The sequence below is a fragment of the Macrobrachium nipponense genome, chromosome 7 (genome assembly GCF_015104395.2).
Source record: "Macrobrachium nipponense isolate FS-2020 chromosome 7, ASM1510439v2, whole genome shotgun sequence".
NCBI classification, from domain to species: domain Eukaryota; kingdom Metazoa; phylum Arthropoda; class Malacostraca; order Decapoda; family Palaemonidae; genus Macrobrachium; species Macrobrachium nipponense.
In genome coordinates, this window is record NC_061109.1 from 100,518,574 (window position 1) to 100,542,233 (window position 23,660).

Here is a 23,660-nt window from a genome sequence, read left to right on the forward strand (position 1 = left end):
AGAGAAACCGACTCTTTTTGTCTATAGCGTGCATTCGCTGACACGCTTAGCAGAAGCTAGTGCAATAAGAAGGAGTGCCTTCTTAGTCAAGTTCCTGAGTGAAGCCGACTTCTTCAAAGGCTCAAACGGTGGCCCCATGAGGAACTTAAGCACCACATCTAAGTTCCAAGCCACTGTATCTTGCGGGAGCTTAGTGGTTTCGAAAGACCTAATGAGGTCCGACAGATCTGAATTGGAGGAAATATCCAACCTCGATGTCGAAAAACCGAAGAGAGCATGGCTCTATATCCTCTGATCGTCGAAGGAGCAGTTTCTTAGAGTTCCTAAGAAATAGAAGAAATCTGCTATTTCTGTTTAAAGAGGTTCGCAGAAGTAGAGACTTTAGCACTTCTACACCACTCTCTGAAGATTCCTCCACTTCCCTTGATAGAGTTTGTTAGAGAACTCTCTCCTACAACGAGCGATAGCTTCTGCAGCTCTTCTTGAAAATCCTTTCGCTCTGACAGATTCCGGACAGTCTGAACCCTGTCAGAGCTAGAGCGGACAAGTTTTTTTTGGTGGAACCTCTTGAAGTGAGGTTGTTTGAGAAGCCACTTCTCTGGAGAAGAAGTCTGGGGTGGGGAAGTCTACTAACAACTGGAGAAGGTCCGGGAACACTCCTTTCCTGGGCCAAAAGGAGCGATTAACGTTAGCGTTACATTGCCTGTGGCGACATGACTTGTTCAGCACCTCTCTTATTAGACCGAACGGAGGAATGCATAAGCTTCCAGACCCGACCAATCCAACATCATTGCGTCCACCGACCAAGCTAGAGGATCTGGGACTGGAGAACCAAAGAGAGGAGACTTGGTTGTTCCTCGAATGTCGCGAACAGGTCTATTGACGGTCGTCCCCAAAGGCGCCAAAGTTTCTGACAAATCTTGTTTGTCCAAAGTCCACTCCAGATGTAACACTTGCTGTTGACGACTTAACTCGTCCGCCAGGACGTTCATCTTTCCCGGAACAAATCTCGGGACTAAGCTGAACCTTCGCTGTTCGTTTGACCACAGGAGGAGATCCTTGGCTACTTCGTACAGAGAAGAAAAAAAGACTGAGTCCCCCCCTGTTTCCGCACGTAGGAGAGAGCCGTGGGAGTTGTCGGAATGCACTGGCCCACTACTCGGCCTTCTACTAAGCCTCCGAAACTGTCTGAGCCCTAAGAAAATTGCTAAACAGTTCCTTTACATTTATGTGGAACTTCTTCTCCTTCTCCGACCAAGCTCCTGAAGTCCGTTGATTTCCCAGTAGGGCTCCCCAACCTGTGTCCGATGCGTCGGAAAAGAACTGTAGTTCGGGAGATGGGTTCGTAGATCTAACCCTTCTTCCAACCTGCTCGAGAGAGCCACCACCTTAGGTCCTCTTTTATTTGATCTGTGACAGGAAAGGTAATCGAGTCTGGTTGTGTCTTCCTGCACAAGGAGGCTCTCAGGAAAAACTGCAGAGGTCTCATGTGCAGTCTTCCCAACGTCACAAATTTCTCCACTGACGTCAATTTGCCCAGGAGCCTCATCCACTGATTGGCAGAACTTACCTTTTTGTCCAAGAACTCCTGAACTGTCTCCAGACAGCCTTGAACCCTCTTCGGGACAGAAAGCCTGAAAAACTTGAGCATTCAGAATCATCCCCAAATAAAGGATGCTCTGAGATGGAACCAACTGGGACTTCTGTTTGTTGACCAGAATTCCTAACTTTCTGGCAAGATCCAGAGTTGTTCCAAGGTCCTTCATGCACCGACTCTCTGATTCCGACCGGAGAAGAAAACCAATCGTCCAGATAGAGAGATTCTTACTCCTATAATGTGTAGCCAGCTTCCTATCGGGGATAGAACCCTGGTGAAAACTTGAGGAGCGGTCGCTAGTCCGCAAGCGCCCGAAACTGAAACACCTTGCCTTCGAACATGAACCTCAGGTACTTCCGAGATTCGCGATGTATCGGAATGTGAAAATAAGCGTCTTGCATGTCCAGAGAGACCATCCAATCCCCCTGTCTGATGGACTCCAGAACCGACCGAGTGGTCTCCATATGAAATTTTTTGTTTTCTGGACATGCAAGTTCAGGCGCTCACATCCAGAAACCGGCCTCCAGCCCCCCCCTGATGACTTGGGAACTACAAAAAGGCGATTGTAAAAGCCTGGAGGAAAATCCCCTTCTATCTGTTCTATCGCTTCTTTGAGAACAAGCGCTTCCACTTCTGCGGCTAGCGCCAGAAATTTGTCTGAGCCCGGAGAGTATGCCTGGAATGGGAATTGGCACAGGTGAGAGCGAGGGAGGTGAAACGAGAGGAATACGATAGCCGAACTTGAGTACTTGCACTACCCAGGCTTCTGCTCCCTCTGTTTTCCCATTCCTTCCTCCCAAAACAGAGCCAGCCTGGCTCCCCACCCCCTGGTGCATGAAGAACCGAGCTTTCATTTGGAAGGTTTGTTAACCTTGGCCGAGGCCTTAGACTGAGGTCCCGCAAAATTCGATTTCGGCCGAAAAAAGAAGAAGCGCTTGGGTTTTTTTTCTTTTTTCTCCCTCGAAAATGGCGCTTGGGCCAGAGGAGAACCGAAGGAAACAGTCTCCCACAGGAGCTTTAGTCCTCTTTAGTAGACCTGTGCCAGTAAATCCGTAAGTAAAAAAAGATTTCTTATCTAGCCGCAGACGAAATTGACAACACTACATCGTCTGGAAAGAGGTTATCTTTCACGGAAAAGGGAGCAAACAGAGAGCAGGACTTCTGTTGGGGCGTAACCCTTTTGAGAAGCAAAGGAGCACCAAAGGTTGCCTTTTCTTAAGGGTACCAAAGGCGATGAGCGAAGCTAACTCATCACATCCATCCCTAATGGATTTGTCCCGCACAGGACAGAAACCACCAATTTCACCAATCCAATCCGCCCTAACTCCTGGGAAAGAGAAGGACAGTCTTCGATCTTGGCCCCCGCCCTAAAGCGCCAATAGTCCAATCAAGAAGCTAACGACTTCCAAAGTTTAAATTGATTCTTTACAACGTGGTCCAACTCAGGCGCTGTAAAGAAACGTTTCGCTGCGGCGAAAGCAGAATCTTCCTAGAGAGTCGATTAAACTGGAGAAGTCCCCCCCCCAACTCCCTGGGAGGAGGCAGAAACTCCCCCCCAGAGAAGGAGCTTCCTCCCCAGTTACATAAAACCTATACCTTCTTACGAAGGAAAAACAACTTAGAGGAGGGTAAGCGGAAAGAGTCCTTCCCTAAGTCTCTTTTTTTTCATAGACATCCATTTCTCCGTCTCTTTCAACGAATGTCTAACCGCTTTAGATAGACCAAGTTTTGGGAGGAGAGGGTCTGAATTTTTCCTCCTCATCAAAAAAGTCGAAGTTGGGGAGCGCGGAGCCGCTTTCTCAAAATAATCTGATAAGATACCAGAAGAAATCTAAGGAGACTGAATAACACGAAGAGGTGATGTGAATCTCCTCCTCTACTTCTTCTTCATTCTCCGATACCGCCGAAGAAGTAGACGGAACTACAACCGGATCTGAAGGTTTCGAACCACCCTTGGACTCATTCATCCAGTTGGTTACATCTCTAACTGCTTGCGCAAGGCGCCAGAGACGAATCAAAAACAGTTAACGTAGGCTTGGAAGAGCCTAAATGTTCAGCAGGAGGCGGAAAAACTACTTGCGCCTCGCTCGGAGCCGCCGAATTCGAGGCGAACAGGCGCATCAGGCGTAACAGACGAAAAAGCGCCTAAAGAAACACCCTTAGAACTGCTAGCTACAGCGCTAAAACCACAATCTCTACTAGTAGATGGAGCCGAAAAAAGGCACAGATTGAGGCGACGAACGAGCCGCTAACGGACCGCGGCGCAACCCTACTCTCAGGCTCCTTATACCGCTTGACTGGAGGAGGCGAAGAATCGGCGCCTGAACGCCTCTTTAAGGGACGCGAAACGGCGAATCTCGCCAAGAGCGCCGCGCGACCGAGAACTAACGCTTGAATCATTCGAAAAGCGTCTGACCGCAACACCTTTCCAACGCTTAACCGAGCCCTGTTTGAGGCGCAACAGGCTCAACAAGAGAGGCGCCTGTCTGTGGGCAAATCCCGATCGACTCCCTTGGACTTCCGTAAATGTCTTCTCCCCGTGCTGGGGGAGCTGGACAGTGACCTTTGTCTAGAGACGTGTCAGGACAGACAGACGCACCCTCAACTACACTCTTACTGAGTCGCTTTCTCCAAAACGTCTTAACTGAATTACCAAGTTGCAAAACCGTATCGCTAGTACCGAAATTTCTGATCTACCTCGATTCCAGACTGGCAATGGTGTCGGAAGAAACTACACGGGAAGCCGGAGAAGTGGGATTAGTAGGAGGAAATAGGAGGTGTAGTAAGGAGACATAACAATTTGAGGAGAAACAGAAGGAACAGATGCATCGCAAGACGAAGCAGAGCTAAGTCTACTTCCCTAAGCGCTGCTTTTCTAATTCTGTCTTTAGCTAATTTCTCCGAGTATGAAACTAAAAAACCTTCCATTGAGAATCAGTCCAATCACCTACACTCGTTACATGTTCGATCTGCTGAACAAACCTGTCCCCTACACTTAACACTTTAGTGTGAGATCATATTCTAAACTTGGATAATCTAGTTTTACATCCTGAGATGCAAAACCTAACTCCCGACGGACTAGAATCCGACATGGCAACGCCTAAATAAAAAGCAAAATAACACAACGCCAAAAAAGAGTACTTCACCAATTCCGAAGATCAATTCCACCAGAAAAAAAAAGCGAAGCAAAGTCATCCAACCGCACCGACCACCCGATGTTCACCGCGGACACCGGCAGGAAAAGAATTGAATTCACCTGGGTCAGTTGTACTTGGTTCTCTCCCGCGAGTGGAGGGAGAATGACGTCATCACCACCAGTGTTGGCGACGCCGACGCGCTAAATTTTGAATTTAGTATCCTGCCGCTCGTGGAAATCACGGCTCTATAATTGTTCGGTAAGACACTACAATAAAATACAAAATTTGTTGCCTTATGCCCTTTAGAGAAATGGTCCTCCCAGCTTCCCTAATGAAAAGCGGCCCTTTCGAATGGCCACATGTCCTAGAAAGGAAATCCTTCAGTGTTTGCACAGGGCACAATGATGGATCCTGCGGAAGCGGGACAATTTTCCATGGCGACCACCTATCTAAAGGGTCCTCATTCTTGGCGAGAAATGTCTGATTTGGTGAAAGCAACACGTCCCCCGAAGGTAAAAATTCTATATGACTTGGGTCTCTAGATAAAGCTGACAACTCTGAAACCCTAGCACCTGAAGCCAGACTTAACAAAAAAAATAGTGGTCTTACGCAATAAGGATTGATAATCACACCCTAAGTTGTCTGTATCCGAAGCGAGCTTAAGTACATCGTTAAGAAACCATGACACCGTCGACGGTCTCTGTACAGGCCGAAGACGTGCACATGCCCTCGGAATAGACGTGAAGTAAGACTCGGTTAAATTGATACCAAATCCGATCTGGAAAATCTTTTTCAAGGCTGATTTCGTAGTTGTAATTGTGCTAGCCGCCAAACCTTGTTCAAATAAACTCCTGAAGACGGTGATAGCTACATTAACTGACATATTTTGGATATTGGACGCATTGAGGAAAGCCGCGAATTTCTTAACTGCTGAATCATATTGGCGGAGTGTTGATTCCCTTTTGTCTGACTCCAAGAACGAAATGTTTTCTGGGTCTATGTCCTCACCCCTCCGTCCTGCAAACTTCATGAAATCCATAAAGTTAGGGTTTTGTGAAGACCTGAGGAATCGAACACAGTCTTCGTTTGTACTTGTTGTGACAAGCTCGAGTTCGGAAGAGAATAAGGACGGAGACCTAATTCTAGGAGAAGAGGGAACCAGTTGCTCTTTGGCCAATGTGGTGCTATGAGTGCCACTTGACCCTTGAATGATCTCAACTTGTTCAGAACCTTCAGGAGAAGGTTCACTGGAGGAAATAAGTAAATTTTCTGCCACTGGTTCCAATCTATGGTAAGAGTGTCTGTAGCGTAGGCCAGAGGGTCCAGGTTGGGGGCTACGTAACATGGGAGTTTGTGGTTTGCCTCTGTAGCAAACAGATCCACTTCCAGATCTGGTACTATGCTGCAAACCTTCTTGAATGACTTCCAGTCCACTGACCATTCTGATTCCAGTGGGACTGAGCGAGAAAGTGCGTCCGTTACTACGTTTTGAACTCCTGCCAGGTGTTCTTTGGCGGGCGAAGTTTCCTCAACGAAAGAAACATAGCCATAGCCTCCAGGACGTTGATGTGGAGCTTCTGGAACCGAGTCGACCACATCCCCTGAAACTTCTCGTACTGCGAGTATCCCCCCCAACCTGTCAGAGACGCATCCGTGTGCACCACTAAGGACGGAGGAGGAAATTGCAGCGGAATTGTCTTCGGCAAGTTTGAATGCCAAACTCGATTGATATCCTTGAGTTTGGGCTTCAGCAGGACGTCTGTCACGGAAGCAAACTGGAGAGAGCCTAAGATCCTCTCCTGGCTTCTCCTGGACGTCTTTTTGGATTTCAAGAATTGCCTTGTCGCCTTTGCAATCTCCTTTCTCTTTGCCGATGGAATGGAAAGAGTATGCGTATCCAAGTCCCATTGGATACCTAGGCACTGGAACCTTGACTCTGGAGACAGGCGGGACTTGCCCCTGTTGATTTTGAGCCCTAGGTGTTCTAGGAAAGTCATGACCTTTTTCGTGGCTTTCATACACTTGTCCTTGTCCATCTCCCACACTAGCCAATCGTCCAGATACACTACTACCATTATACCCTGAGACCTTAGCTCCTGCACCACCGACTCCGCTAGCTTCATAAAAATCCTCGGGGCTATATTGAGCCCGAAGGGCATTACTTTGAATGAGAAGGCTTCCTTCCCTAATTTGAAGCCTAGAAACGGACGGAAGTGCCGAGCTATCGGGACATGATAGTAGGCGTCTGTAAGATCTATAGAGGTGGTGACGGCCCCACGGGGAAGTAAGGTTCGCACCTGAGAGATGGTCAGCATTTTGAACTTGTCGCAACGAATGTACAAGTTTAAACGAGACAAGTCTAAGATCACCCTTCTCTTGTCGGTGCCTTTTTTCAGAACACTGAACAAGTGTCCCTGGAACTTCAGTTTCCTGGTTCTCAACACTGCTCCCTTTTGGAGAAGCTCCTGGGAGTAGTCTACCAACTCCTGTGTTGGTTCTTGATAGAAGGTGTTGGGTGGAGGACCTACGATCCAACTCCAGCCTAGGCCCCTGGATACTATGCTTTTTGCCCAATTGCTGAACCCCCAACGATGACGAAGGTACAGCCTGCCTCCTACCTGAGAGTCCTCATTGAGAGGATGAGGGTCTTGTCCCTCTTCCTGTTCTTGTACCTCTAGCTCGGCCGGAGGCTCTGGTTCCGCCACGTTGGCGAAAGGAACCCCTTGCTCTGCCACCCCTCCCAAACCTGTTAAAAGGCTGAAATGCCTGAGACTCAAAGGTTGGGTTAAAGGCAGGCGACACTGCGTACGGTGTTGGAGCTTGTTGGGTAGGAGATGGGGCCAACAGAACCAATTGATGCTGAGGCTGTGCCTTGGAGGTCAAAGGCTGTGGTACTTGCTGTACTGGTACAGCCTGGACTAAAGCTTGTTGTTGAGCTGGCTGGAAAGGTTGGAATCTCCTTTGTTTCTTCCTTGGCCTCAAACCTGAGGAGGAGGACTCTGGTTTCCTTTTATATCGAATACCCCAGCATAACCTGATGCTTTGGTTCAGGCGTGCTGCCTCATGCTGAACCTCGTTAACCACCGAGGGAGGGAATAAATCTGCGCCCCAAATTGAGGAAGCCAGAAGCTTGTTCGGTTCATGCCTAATCGTAGCTTCGGATAGGACATGCTTCCTGCAATTTCTCCCAGCCACCGCAAAATCATACAGATCGCATTGCATGCTCAACAGTAATGACTTTGCGATAACCTTAAACAGTGGCTCCTGTGCGTACTCAAGAGCCGCTGTCTCGGTCATCAGTAATGAGTTAAGAGACCTTGCAAGACGTGACCTAGCATCGAACTCTGTTTGAATTAGAGCATCCGACAGCCTAGGAAGGCGTTCACTGAACATAGTGATTGCACAATCCGGCTTAAGCTTCCCCACAGAGAAGGTTGCCGGCAGATCTACCCACAAATCCTCCCCGCTCGGAAGAAGCAGTGATGTAGGGTCTGTTTCTCTAAACTGGGGCATGGGCTCATCACGTGTCACTGCTTGAAGAGTAAGCTCCGCCACCTTAGTTGTAAAAGGTAACGAGTTCTCTTCATCTGTTGTGAACATGGTGAACGGGCTCTTAAAGGCCGTGATCCTAGTGTTCGCGCAGTTCCACTCCTCCAAACTGCAGACCCATGATTGTTGAGCCTGGTCCCTGGAAAGGATGACAGTTTCCTTCGAACCTTATCCTCCCTAACAAGTGCAGCCTCCGTAAGCCGGATATAGCTGATGAAAGGAGGCTGTAAGCCTGCGGGAAAGAACTCGAAGTCCTCGAGTCTCCTGGTACCGCAGCCTTCTATCGTTAACATCCCATTAATGTACGGAGCGAAGTTCGCTACCCTTCAAGGGTTACTTGGATGAAAGGGAGGGAGAGTGGAACCGTCCGGCATACTCTGGCCTTGCACTAGGTTACTAGGATGGGCCGAACCTGCTGCACCCTGCTGAAGACCCGCAATTAGAGACTCCTGAGCGCCCAGTCTCTTAATCACCTCCTCAAACCTTGCCGTAACCGTACTGACTAAGGATCCTAGGCTATTGACCTGTTTTAAAATATTCGTGTTGAACAGGTCCTGCCCAGTGGGAGAGGAATCCCCCTTCTCCTCTGGTACCTTATGAGATATCAGGCCCTTAGAAGTTGATGGTAAAGGGCTCGAAGGGGAATGGTAAGATTTCCCCTCCTTTGACCTTGGTTGAGAGGGCTTTGACAGGGACTTCTGCCTGGTTTTAGCATCTCCGGTATGGGATGTCGGAACATTTTTAGGGAGTTTGCCATATGATGTTTTTGGTACTGAAGCTCTTTTTTGCAGTGTTTTTGCCTGAAGTTTTTTCACTTTAGGTATCATCGAGGAGGGTTGCAACCTAGAAGGAGGCAAATCCCTGGTGAAACCCTGGAATGATTTAGAAGAAGGAGAGGAAGAGTTAGAAGTACTCAAGGAATGACCTTGAGGACTTAGAAGGCTAGCCTCATCAACTCTCTTACCAATACCCATATCATGTGGAATGGGTACATCTTCGGTAACCGGAATTGGCACTCCTCCCAACACAAGCTCCGGTAACTCCTCGTCTTGTTGTTGCGATACCAGTTCTTGAATAGTATCAATTATGGGAGCTGCAACTTCTGGGACCACGTAGGCGGTTTGTTTTCCAGCCGGGAAGATTAAAGCTGCCATGTCCTGGGAAAGGATGTAAAGCTTCGACTTCCCAACATTCCATCCAAACCCTCCTACCCAAACCTTGAGGGTGGAGAGAGCAGCATCCCTTGCAGACTGATCCGCCAGTAAGAAACAAAATATGTTAACCTTGAGCTTAACTTACTATGCTATCGGAGACGATAGGGCTAAAAGTTCAGTAAGATACAATATTACTACAAAGACCACATTACAGGTAGAACCACAGGGAACGGGTGACTTACCGAAGAAGTAACCCGAGTTACCAACTCGTAGCAAGTAAAACAGTTTTCATGATGCCATACTACGGAGTTCTCTAACAGCACAGAGCAGGGGGCATGGCCCCGGCAAACATCGTGCCCGCAAGGATCCTGGAGGACGGCATTACAGCCGGGAACCAGACATTGGGTGGCCTGTAAATATAATGATACATGAGTATCGCCATGTAACAAGATATGAGTCGCTCAAGGAAAACTGATATTGAGCCGGAGTGACCCGGACTAAATAGAAATATGCATCCCGGGAACTCGTGCTAAGCGCATAAAAATCAACTCGGAACTGTGGTAGCCCGGAGGACAATACATTCCGGGTAACCCGAAACCTTTTATTGAAGCTACCCGATCAGGGAGAATGAAATACAAAGGCGCTAGCAACGGGCTATCCCGGGTGGCAATGAACCTGGAGGTTCAATGAACTAATAAAACGAAACAATAAATAAATAAAAATCTATACTAAAATCTCCGCCTAGGAAGGTACAACCTTCCGAAAACAAAACCCTCGACGAAGCCGGAGAGGCTGGAACGAAAACCCGCCATGGGCGGGGAGGGAATGTCTAAGGCGGGAGGGTGAAAACATTCAGAGAGGCGGGAGAAGCCGAGCACGCTCAGACTACTGCCAACTCCGAAGAAGGTCGGCTGAGAAGCGACACCCACCGACCTAAGGCCTGAGAGGCCCCCCTTCACACCCCCCTGCAGAGACTCGGGTCGGTCGTCAGCGACAACCTGAGCGAGAGAAGCACCCACCCAGTGGGGGCCCCGAGCGGAGGGGGGAAAAGGGTGGTCGGGAGGGGTGACGATCACGGGACCCAGCGGCTCCCCGTGGTTACTAGACCGCGAGGAAGGCGCACGGGTAGGTTAGCCGACACGATCACCCAAAGGAAAAAATACACAAATAATACACAAATAAACAATAAATACTTAAAAGTAATGTAAAATCATGCACTAACACGGGGGGGGAAGATGAGAAGGGAAATAAACATAAAACTATAAAAACGCCTAACAGCCAGGTAGGACCACCCGATAAGGATGTCCCTAACCAGGACAAAACCAGAATGGCCTAATGCCGTAACGATATAAGTAAACCGAACGGCAGAGGTAAGCATGATAACGAAAAAGAAATAAACAAAATCATAATGAAAGGCAGTAAAACTATAACAGTGGGTACCCGATGAGGCACGAAACAAAGACACGTGCTCGAAAGGAAACCCCCGTGGAAAGCACGAATAAACATAAATATAATCATATACACGATCGACAAAAACTGCCATCCAAGAAAAGGCAAATAAGGGTACTGATATACAACTCGGTTCATGAAGTATGGAAGACCACGCGAAACTGAAACGACACAAAAGGCGAACGCGTAATGGCGGCACCCAGCCTCGTCAGCGAAGGCGACGCCAGACAAAACCCTAAAAAACAGGAACCACTAGGGTCAAAATCACTCCCTAAATAGTGCCGAACAAAAAACCAGTACTTAACTTGGATGGGGAGGCAGATTGACGATCCATAGCTAACAAACACAAGCCAAAAAGCAGAGAAAAACAGAGCGCAAAAATTACGTGCAGCTCTCTTAATGGCTATCAAAGGAATGTAGGCCCTGACGCTACCTTCGCGGTAGCAGGGAGTGAGCCGTAGCACAGCTCCCCTTTTCTAAAGGGTTTTGATGTGGAAAAGGCTAATTGGAGAGGCTGCTGTGGTAGTGTTTTTCACTCGCCCCAGATTCATACCGACACTCTTAGAAAGGGTGAGCGAGTCAGAATATTCTGGCATGTCCAATTTAGCAGATCTCTGGTATTTTAGCAATATTTTACCTAAGAAATAGCGCTAAAGGAACGTATTTCACGGAGCGACACGGCTTCCTCGCCCAGAAATAGATTTTTCCTAAGTCAAAATCCCTTTCATGATGCCATACTACGGAGTTCTCTAACAGCACAGAGCAGGGGGCATTGCCCCGGCAAACATCGTGCCCGCAAGGATCCTGGAGGACGGCATTACAGCCGGGAACCAGACATTGGGTGGCCTGTAAATATAATGATACATGAGTATCGCCATGTAACAAGATATGAGTCGCTCAAGGAAAACTGATATTGAGCCGGAGTGACCCGGACTAAATAGAAATATGCATCCCGGGAACTCGTGCTAAGCGCATAAAAATCAACTCGGAACCGTGGTAGCCCGGAGGACAATACATTCCGGGTAACCGGAAACCTTTTATTGAAGCTACCCGATCAGGGAGAATGAAATACAAAGGCGCTAGCAACGGGCTATCCTGGGCGGCAATGAACCCGGAGGTTCAATGAACTAATAAAACAAAACAATAAATAAAAATCTATACTAAAATCTCCGCCTAGGAAGGTACAACCTTCCGAAAACAAAACCCTCGACGAAGCCGGAGAGGCTGGAATGAAAACCCGCCATGGGCGGGAAGGGAATGTCTAAGGCGGGAGGGTGAAAACATTCAGAGAGGCGGGAGAAGCCGAGCACGCTCAGACTACCGCCAACTCCGAAGAAGGTCGGCTGAGAAGCGACACCCACCGACCTAAGGCCTGAGAGGCCCCCCTTCACACCCCCCTGCAGAGATTCGGGTCGGTCGTCAGCGACAACCTGAGCGAGGGAAGCACCCACCCAGTGGGGGCCCCGAGCAGAGGGGGGAAAAGGGTGGTCGGGAGGGGTGACGATCACGTGACCCAGCGGCTCCCCGTGGTTACTAGACCGCGAGGAAGGCGCACGGGTAGGCTAGCCAACCCGATCACCCAAAGGAAAACATACACAAATAATGCACAAATAAACAATAAATACTTAAAAGTAATGTAAAATCATGCACTAACACGGGGGGGGGGAAGATGGGAAGGGAATGAACATAAAACTATAAAAACATCTAACAGCCAGGTAGGACCACCCGATAAGGATGTCCCTAACCAGGACAAAACCAGAACGGCCTAATGCCTTAAAGGTATAAGTAAACCGAACGGCAGAGGTAGGCATGATAACGAAAAAGAAATAAACAAAATCATAATGAAAGGCAGTAAAACTATAACAGTGGGTACCCGATGAGGCACGAAACAAAGACACGTGCTCGAAAGGAAACCCCCGTGGAAAGCACGAATAAACATAAATATAAACATAAACATATACTACATGATCGACAAAAACTGCCATCCAAGAAAAGGCAAATAAGGGTACTGATATACAACTCGGTTCACGAAGTATGGAAGACCACGCGAAACCAAAACGACACAAAAGGGGAACGCGTAATGGCGGCGCCCAGCCTCGTCAGCGAAGGCGACGCCAAACAAAACCCTAAAAAAAAGGAACCACAAGGGTCAAAATCACTCCCTAAATAGTGCCGAACAAAAAACCAGTACTACTTAACTTGGATGGGGAGGCAGATTGACGATCCATAGCTAACAAACACAAGCCAAAAAGGCAGAGAAAAACAGAGCGCAAAAATTACATGCAGCTCTCGGAATGGCTATCAAAGGAATGTCGGCCCTGACGCTACCTTCGCGGTAGCAGGGAGTGAGCCATAGCATGGCTCCCCTTTTCTAAAGGGTTTTGATGTGGAAAAGGCTAATTGGAGAGGCTGCTGTGGTAGTGTTTTTCACTCCCCCCAGATTCATACCGACACCCTTTTAGAAAGGGTGAGCGAGTCAGAATATTCTGGCATGTCCAATTTAGCAGTTCTCTGGTATTTTAGCAATATTTTACCTTAGAAATAGCGCTAAAGGAACGTATTTCACGGAGCGACACGGCTGAGCCCAGAAATATAGTTTTTACATTCAATTTTTTTACTATTCTCAATCTTAGTATGGTTATGACAATTATTTTGACTACCATCTTTTATACTACTGTACCTCAGCAAATATGGATATTGCCGATTAATCTTGGGTTTTTTATCGTTTCATCTTATGTATCTAGACTGTATGTTATTGTCTATTCTTTGTATATTCCATGTATATGGCCTTGAGCTGAAAATAAAAATTATTATTATTACTATTACTATCATTATTATTATTATTATATCTAGAGAGGGTTTGTAGAGCCAAACCAGCTGAATAAAGTTCCTCTACTTTCTTTCAAACCTGGCCACTTTACACCAGAAAGATCTTTATAAGGTTCTAGTAGGAAAATCAATAATTTAACCGATAAAGCATCATAAGACAAGTCTGAATTGAAAGCAAATATATCATAATATAGTACTGACCACCTCATCCAAAGGGATGAAACCCTGTTGTCGTATTATTGAACAGTTCCACATAGCAGCTCTTGCTAGCATCACACTTGCTGCCCCTGTTTCTATTCTGAACCTCTCGATATCCTCATAACAAGTTATCTCTTTTGAGCCACCACTGGAAAAAAAAATATTGCAAACAATAATAATTTACACCTAACATCATACTTTTCTCATCTATACTTTTCTCATCTCAACAAGAGAGAGAGAGAGAGATAGAGAAAAGTTGTCCCTACTTAAAAGTGAAATGGAAATTTCATTTTTAATTTCTTTAAAACACTATGAAATACAAATTTTATAATTACAGTTATATTATTAGAGAGAGAGAGAGAGATGAGAGAGAGAGAGAGAGAGAGAGAGAGAGAGAGAGAGAGAATTATTATTTTTATTATCTAATGCTATTTAATATACACATATAAGCTTGAAAACTTATAAATTACAAAAAAATTAAACAAGCACTTTTGCAGGGCTTCTCAAGGATTCGAAAATGTTGCGTTTGTGTTCACGCATCTGTAAAATGCTTGTGTATGATAATTAGTTAGGTTCCAATGAAAAGTTCACTCTATTGTGCACTCGTGCAACTCGAATTTTGTAAGATTGAGGTATTACTGTATATATAATATATATATATATATATATATAATATATATATATATATATATATATATATATATATATATATGTATATATATATATATATATATATATATATATATATATATATATATATATATATATATATATACATACACATATATATACATATATAACATATATACATATATATATCTATATATATATTATATATATATATATATATATATATATATATATATATATATATATATATATATATATATATATATAGTATATCTACGCCAGTCTTTCCCAACACAAGATGACTTAACAAAATGAGGGGCGGCTACAGGCGGGCAGTATAACGTTAAGACCTCAGGTTTGTAGCTATGAAAAATAAAAATTGTCTTAGAAAATTTGTCATTTGTTCATATGCGAACAAACTTTCTGTCTTAACAATAGGAAAGACTCATACTTGGAGGGAGGTATAAGACATCCTAGACCGGCTGGGGGCCTACCCACCAGTCCAGCTCTCAAAAGAAATAGTTCTTGGAGAGGGACTGAAGCCCGTTGAGAAGCTAGATACACTAACTTCTAACCACTCAGAACCTGAGTGATGTACAATGATATATGGGATAACCATTGTATAGGGAACCAAAGAGAAACTTTGACTGTCCAATAACAAACCAAGGGACTAGGGTTTGTAGTACTCCCAACTCCTCCTTGCCCAGGAGCGGAGCCTATTCTACTAAATAGTGGGTAAGATATTGTATACAGCACGACCACACTACCAGTATGACTACCTCACTCACCTGTATCAGACCAGTCCAGCAAATGATGTGTCAATTCCTTAAACAGCCCGAAGGAAGAAGGAAAGGTACAAGAGAAAGAAGGAGGCCAGCCAACTCACTCATTCTCTCATCCACACAATCATCTTAGGTAAGATACAAAGGTGCCCCACTAAGGGCAACTATGAGTTACACAACCTGTTGGGCAGCCACCACAGGACCCAGGGAAAACGTGTCCATAGATCTGTGGGCAACATCCTTAAGATAGAAGGAGGTGAGAGTGGACTGGCATAACCAAGTACCAGCGCTCAGCACTCTATGTACAGCCAAGTTCTTTTTGAAAGCCAGAGAGGGACCAATACCCCTAACATCATGTGCTCTAGCCTGCACAGATGTGGTGATGGAATCATCAAGAGTCAAGTATACCTGTTTGATGGCTTCCCGTATCCAAAAAGAGATAGTATTCTTAGACACCTCTTTCTTTGTACGGCCTGTACTGACAAAAAGTCTGTGGCAGCCTGGTCTAAGGTGCCGAGTCCTTTTCAGATAGCAATGCAGGGCCCGGACAGGGCACAACAAAAGCTCTTGAGCATCACCACCCACAAAGTCAGTCAGTGATGGAATGGAAAACGAAGCAAACCTGCCGTCATGCACTGAGGGATTTTGGATCTTGGCCACGAATTCTGGGACAAATTCGAACGACACTGACTTCCAACCCCTGGTGTGCTTCACCTCATAACTCAGACCGTGGAGCTCTCCTACCCTTTTGGAAGATGCCAAAGCCAAAAGGAAAACTGTCTTGAGCGTCAGGTTCCTTGTTCACGTAGGCTACCACCGTGGTGTTGTCTGACATGAGAACAACAGAGTGACCCTCTACCATCCCCAATACTCCTTTAGACCCAAGAAAGCCCCCTTCAACTCCAAGACGTTGATATGTTGCTGCTTGTCCTCCAAACCCCAAACACCTGAAGCGACGAGGCCACCTAAGTGCGTGCCCCAACCTGAGAGGGAGGCGTCCAAGAACAGAAGGAAGTCCGGAGGGAGAGAATGCAGAGGGACGCCCCTCAATAGATTCTGGTCGTCCAACCACAAACGAAGGTCTTCTCTCACTTCCAAAGACAGTGGGACCATAAACAGGGGAAAGTCCCCTGCCGGAGACCAGAATTCCCCCAGTCTCCATTGCAGAGACTGAAGATGAAAACGCCCATGAGGGACCAGCTTCTCCAGGGAAGATAGCACTACCAGAAGAACCTGCCACTGATGAGTCGACTGGTGCGACTTTGATAGGAAGCTGCGTGCCACAGCCTGCAACTTCTCCAATCTCTGATCCGACAGGAAAACTCTTGCCACTTTCGTATCGATGACCATGCCCAGGTAGAGAATCCTTTGAGTGGGTACGAGGTTCGACTTTTCCTGGTTGACTAATATGCCCAGGTCCAGACAGAAACGAAGAAGACGATCCCTGTCTTGCAGCAGCTTCTCCCTGGAAACTGCCAAGACCAACCAATTGTCAAGGTACCTCAGCAAACGGATCCCCTGAGCATGGGCCCAACCTGACATGAGAGAGAAGACCCTTGTGAACACTTGAGGGGCTGTCGTCAACCCGAAGCACAAAACTTTGAACTCGAAAATCTTGTTCACCAGAGAGAAGCGAAGGAACTTCCTGGGCATGGGATGAACAGGGATTTGGAAGTATGCGTCCTTCAAGTCTACCGACAGCATGAAGTCGCCTTTCCTCACGGCTGCCAACACCGAGTGCGGGGTCTCCATCTTGAACCGTGTCTTCCTGATGAAGCGATTCAAGGTGGATAAGTCGATCACAGGCCTCCATCCTCCCGACGCCTTGGGCACCAAGAAGATGTGACTATAAAACCCCGGGGACGGAGGCACTACTTCCGCTATTGCATCCTTGTCCACGATTTTCTGCACTTCCTCCCGAAGAGCCAAGAACTTCAGAGAATTTGGGGGATACGTCTTCCTGAGCTGCGGCTTGTCCGACAGAGGAGGAGAGAAGTAGAATGGCAACAGGTATCCCACCCGAAGGACATCTACCACCCACTTCTCCGCCCCGTAACTCTGCCACTTGGCCCAATGGCCAGCCAAGCAAGCCCCCACCTGTGGCGCAGGAGAGGGAGAGGCGCCCAACCTACCGACAGCCCCCTTGACCTCTGCCCCTGGGGCCTCTTCTTGGTTTAAAGGAACGAGAGTGAAAGGGGCGTTGATCCTGAGACTTGGGCTGTGTCGAACGGGAAGGCCCTGCCAAACTCGAGGTCCTCGATGGCCTACAACGCGACAATCTCCTTGACTGCTGCTGGACCGGGGGAGGAGGAGGGGCCAGACGTCTCCGAGGGCGGGACTCTGATTTAGACATGGCTTGGTGCACCAGTCGGTCCTTGGTGTCAGCCTATCTCATTTTTGAGTTCTGTCCATGGAAACAAGAATTGCGACTCCAACAGTTCACTGTTACTCAAGGCCAGCAAAGACTCCGTGTCAAGTGACCTCTCCATCCTAGACAAAGCCGCGTCCCTCCTAACCAGAAGAAGATTAGCCCATAAATTGGCACTGAGGTGAGCCAAATAAGAAAACAGCACTAGCTTCTTATGCGCACTCTTCTCGGAAGGCGGGGACGAAGCAACACGTTTCCTACCAGTCCTCCCAACTGATAAGGCAGCCAACTTCACATCCAATACAGAGTCCAGCCTCTGAAGCACTGCCTGGCATATGACCTAGGACTGATGTGCCAGAGAAGGCTCCGATGACAAGGAACGGAGATGTTGCGAACTGGGTGGCAGTGATGACGACGCGGCTAAGTGAGGTGGATTGGAGGAGGCAATTGGGAGATACGTCATCGATGAGAGTGACGTCACGGCTTCCCCTCTGAGTGAGGGGGAAAGAGACGCCACTGGCAGAGGAATACACAAAGATGGGCCACGTGACGTCAACAATGGGGCTGACACCGCAGCGTCACTCCGATACAAGGCGATGGCAGACACTGGCGGAGCAATACAAGATGGCCAACTGCTCCCACCCGCAGAGACGAGGCCGGGAGGAGGGGGGATAGCCTGGCTGGACCGGGAAGGGGGGGTGCGAGCCTCCACAAAATGCGCTAGCAACCCCTCCAAGGACGGGGTACCCCCTAGCCCAAGTGTCTTCCAAATCGCCGCCATTTTGGATGCCTCTGACTCTGGAAGAGAAGAATGATGAAAAAACATCACCCTTCTGGGGAACCGAAAAAACCGAAGAGGGGGCTACATTACAAAAAATACCCTGGCTACCTCCCGATACTTCCATCGACGAATCAATGGAAGAAAAGGAAGGAGATGCAGGGATAACGCTACTATGGGGGTTGACTACTGCAGAAGACAAAACATCGGGAATAGGAGCAAAGCCCTCCCAAGTAGGAAGAGTGGAGACTCTCCGATGCTCCCTCTTACCATAAAACTTCCTCCACTGCTCCATAGGCCATGCCCGGCATTCCATACAAGGATTCGTAACAGTACGAAAATTCGAACGACATCTACTGAATGTGATGTGAGGGTCTGTCGCTGACAAAGCCAAAAAACCAGAACACGGGAACCCAGGAACTCAGGGGCACAAACGCTGACGTCAAGAAGGAGCAGAAGCCATAATACCAGGTAAAAACACACACACACACACTAAAGGAAACGAAACAGGCAAGAACCAGGAAAATGCCAAGAGAGGAAAAAACCCAACTCTCATCCAGGCGGCTAAGAAAAGACTGGCGTAGATGATCGGTGTTTGACCACTCTTCACCCGATCTATGCATGCGTTGTCAGATATCACAAGATTCCTTGCTTTCATCTGCTTTTTAACCGGATCCAGCTGGGCGCTAGAAATTATCCTATTGTTAAGACCGAGGGTTTGTTCGCGTATGAACAACCATTGTTTGTTGGAAAATTGTATCTTGAATCTGCCTAACCTACACTAGGGTAATCAGTACCATCTTTACATATAGAGTAGCCTAGCCTACACTACATAGTATACTTTATACATATACGGTATAATCATCATTAATTTCAGCTAATTCTCTAGGTTAAATGCATATTGGCTTATGATAATTCAGTACAGAGAGAAATTGAATAACATTAACAAGAGTTAGCCTAGTGTATAGTACTTTGGTATATCATATATATATATATATATGTGTGTACAGTAGTCTAACTACAGTATACTCTATACATATGTAGAGTGGTCACCCTGTATTCGCAGAGGGTGTGTATCTGACCCTCCCGCGAATAGATGGAACCCCTATAAAAATGCTGAAAACAGCCTATTTTGTTAGTTAAAACTTAGGAAAAATGCACTAAAAATTATTTATACTTGGTTTTCTTAACAGTTTTATCACAAAAAGTGCATTTTATGATGAAATTGATAAAAAGAAAAAAAGGAATTTCTGGACATTTCTCATAGACAAATACTGTGAATAGGCAAATTTTCCACGAATAATGGGAGGGAAATACTCCTGAGAAAAATTTGCGAATGCGTGAGTCCACGAATCCGGAGAACGCAAAAACAGGGAGTCCACTGTGTAGCAATTTATTAATATAAGCCAATTCTGGAGGTTCCACTCATTCTGACTATAATAGTAGAAAAAACAAAAATGGACACAAAACAGAGAAATGGACTCGGTCCGACATCGGTATAATTGAGTGATGTCAGGCTGCTGATGGCTACGTATAATTATAAAATAAAAACCTAATGAATATGTATCTTTTCCATGAATCTTTTAAAAACTTATACATTACTTCACTGCATCCAATAATATTGTATGTATTCTCATATTATTGTATCATAAAATACAACATATGGTGGTCAATGTTTTGGTTTGGAAATCAGCTGATATCAAATAAGAGTTTATTTTGGCATATTTAACTCAATTCTGAGCGAATTTTCTTGCTTCTAGTTGGTCTAAACGAATATCTAGATATGTACTTTACTTATATGAGACAAGGCCATTTTTCATTATAAAATGTGTTTTTAAGTCAAAATATGACTTGAATTAGTCTTGTTGTGAACAAAATTATTTTTTTTAACCGATGTATAACATTGAAGCAATACTTTCATCAATCTCTTTTGCTGTTTTTGAACTTATTTAACTAGATGGGTTTGCTTTTGCCTGCCTTTTAAAATGTTAGTAAATGTGACAAACATGTGTCATTAAAAGTGCTGGTTTGGTTGGCTGATGCTGGACCCGGTTGCGCCCAACTAACGCAGCCGTAAAGGCACGGCTTTGGTCACTCGTATCTCGAAAAATTCGTATGTTCGGCTGCTTGTATCTCAAGGTATTAGTGTGATCTCAAGGTATTAGTGTGTGTGTATATTATATATATATATATATATATATATATATAGGCGGTCCCCGGGTTACGACGGTTCCGGCTTACGACGTTCCGAGGTTACGACGCTTTTTCTTAAATATTCAATGGAAAAATCCGTCCTGGGTTACGACGCTTGTTCCGAGGTTTACGACACTGACGCTTCCGACGCTCCGAGTTAACGACGCTTTTAAACAAAAAACTCATACTATGATAAAAATCCTTTATAGTTTAGCACAGTATATTAATAAAAATAAGTTTCTGGTTAGATTACAACAAAAATTTTGAGGTTATGATGATTTTCGACACTTTTTATGTCGTATTTTTCGATGTTTTTAGTGACGCCTCATATGCGGAACTAGTTTCCGAGCGAATGAATACATACTAGCTTGCGGTGCGCAAAGTTTACATATAACAGTCCAAAAAAGCGCAAATAATGAAAAAATCATTGCTTGTTTCCAGTAATAATAACAAAACGAAGTTTCTGGTTATATTACAACGCAAATTCCAAAGTATCCAAAGAGAGACATTATCCAGTAATTTGATCAGAGAGAGAGAAGAGATGAGGAGAGACGAGAGAGAGAAGAGAGAGAGAGAAGATAGAAGAGGAGAGAGGAGAGGCGTCTTCCGACGCTCCGAGTTAAGGACAGAGAAGTGTTCGTTTCGTTAAACGGCCTCTGACTCATGCCAGTAAATGTTTTGTTGATACTAATATAAGCCTATTTAAAGATACGTTTACTTTAATTAGTCTATATGATACGTAAATAGTAATCAACTGTTCTTGTAGCCCTCAAGATTTGGCAAAATCGAAGTATCCAAAGATAGACATTATCCAGTAACATAATTTGATCAGAGAGAGAGAGAGAGAGAGAGAGAGAGAGAGAGAGAGAGAGAGAAGAGAGAGAGAGAGAGAGGAGACGCTTTGGCAACAATGGTCTCGGGGATTGACGTAACGTTTATTTTCTGAACAGATAGGACAGAGAAGTGTTCGTTTCATTAAACGGCCTCTGATTCATGGCAGGAAATGTTTTGTTTGATACTAATATATAAGCCTATTTTAAAGATACGTTTACTTTAATTAGTCTATATGATACGTAAATAGTAATCAGCTGTTCTTGTAGCCCTCAAGATTTGGCAAAATCACTCCAGGTTGTACATAAAACTTCAAGAATGTAGTGTCACCAGAGGATTACAATAGTTTTTACCTTCAAGAACCAGCATTCTTTTATGAAAATAACTCCAGGGTTGTACAATAAAACTTACAGGAAACAACAATGTTAGTGTAAACCAAAGGCATTTACAAGTTAAGGTTTTTATAAACTTTGTTTTTATTAGTTTAAGACATATTACCAAGCGTCGTTCCGGCTTACGACGATTTTCGGCTTACGACGCGTCTCAAGAACGGAACCCCCGTCGTAACCCGGGGACTGCCTGTATATATATATAGATATATATATAGTCTTATATATATAATATATATATATAGATAGTATATATATATATATATATATATATATATATATATATATATATATTCTTCATTATACCAGACCACCTCCCTGAATAGCTAGAACCCCTGAAAGTTGAAACCCCTATAAAAATGCTTAAAACTGCCTATTTTGTTAGTTAAAACTCAGGAAAACCCACTAAAAATGTTTATACCTGGTTTTTCTTAATACTTTTATCACAAAAAGTGCATTTTATGATGAAATTGATAAAAAAAATGATATTGTAATGATACAATTAAGTTTGTTCATACTTACCTGGCAGATATATATATAGCTGTATTTTTCCGAATCCGACAGAAATTTAAACACTTACGACACACGCAGTGGGAGTCAGGTGGTTAGTACCCATTCCCGCCGCTGGGAGGCGGGTATCAGGAAACCATTCCCAGTTTTCTATTCATAATTTTTATTTCCACTGTCTCCTGAGGGGAGGTGGGTGGGTACTTGATTATATATATCTGCCAGGTAAGTATGAACAAACTTAATTGTATCATTACAATATCATTTTGTTCATGAAACTTACCTGTCAGATATATATATAGCTGAATCCCACCTTTGGTGGTGGGAGTAGACAGAATAGAAGATTTTAGGAAAAATATATATGCAGATAATTGATATCTTGGTTCCTTACCTGTTAGCATAGTTGACTTCGTGGTTACTGCCGCGTAAGTCTGCTTGTGCTACTAGAGTTGCCAGAGAGGTAGAGACCTATAAAGCTGGTGCACTCCAGATGATCTGTCAACAGGGGCGAGACCACGATGTGACTAGACCATTGACCATACAATGAGGGCAACGATGAGGGCAACGAAGTAAAACAAAACCACCTGGCGTAGCCTACCAAAGGTATCCCACTTAGACTAAGCTAATGGAAGGGAGATCCGCTGCAGGCGGTCAACCCCACAACCATAACACAAGTTAAAAACTCCCCTAACCATTAAAGGATAGGATGAGTGCTACCTCCTGCCCCCAAAACAGTGTCTGCAGCGACGTATGGTCCGAGCGAATAGCAATTTTCGTATGTTGCTTTCACCTCCCGCAGGTAGTGTGAAGCAAACACCGAATTGCTTCGCCAATAAGTGGCGCCCAAAATGTCTTTGATTGCCATATTCTTGTGAAAAGCCACCGAAGTAGCAATAGCCCTCAACTCATGGGCTTTCACTTTTAGATGCTTCATGTCACTTTCACTACACTTTTCATGAGCTTCCTTAACCGTACATCTTAAGAAGAACGCCAGTGCGTTCTTCGACATCGGAAGATCTGGTTTTTTTCACAGAGCACCACAAGTTCTCCGAAGAGCCTCTGCATGCTCTGGTTTTCGCAAATATGACTTGAGAGCCCTGACAGGACACAGGACTCTCTCAGGTTCAGGTCCCACTAGCTCCGACAACCCGTTTGATCTCAAATGTCCTCGGCCAAGGGGTTGGAAGGGTTCTCGTTCTTTGCTAAGAACGTAGGGCTTAAGGAACAAACTGCACTATGATCCTTGAACCCAATGTGCTTGCTTATGAC

The 23,660-nt window shown here is 45.4% G+C and overlaps 1 protein-coding gene across 1 annotated transcript in view; it reads right to left on the minus strand.

Annotated features, from left to right (window-relative positions):
- The window catches only part of LOC135217660 (tRNA-dihydrouridine(20) synthase [NAD(P)+]-like), a 127,637-nt gene that overhangs the window by 50,049 nt on the left and 53,928 nt on the right, over positions 1 to 23,660 (minus strand). Inside the window, exon 5 of the mRNA XM_064253627.1 lies at positions 13,917 to 14,066. Coding sequence (XP_064109697.1) covers positions 13,917 to 14,066 — 150 coding nt within the window. The remainder of the gene's footprint in view (positions 1 to 13,916; positions 14,067 to 23,660) is intronic.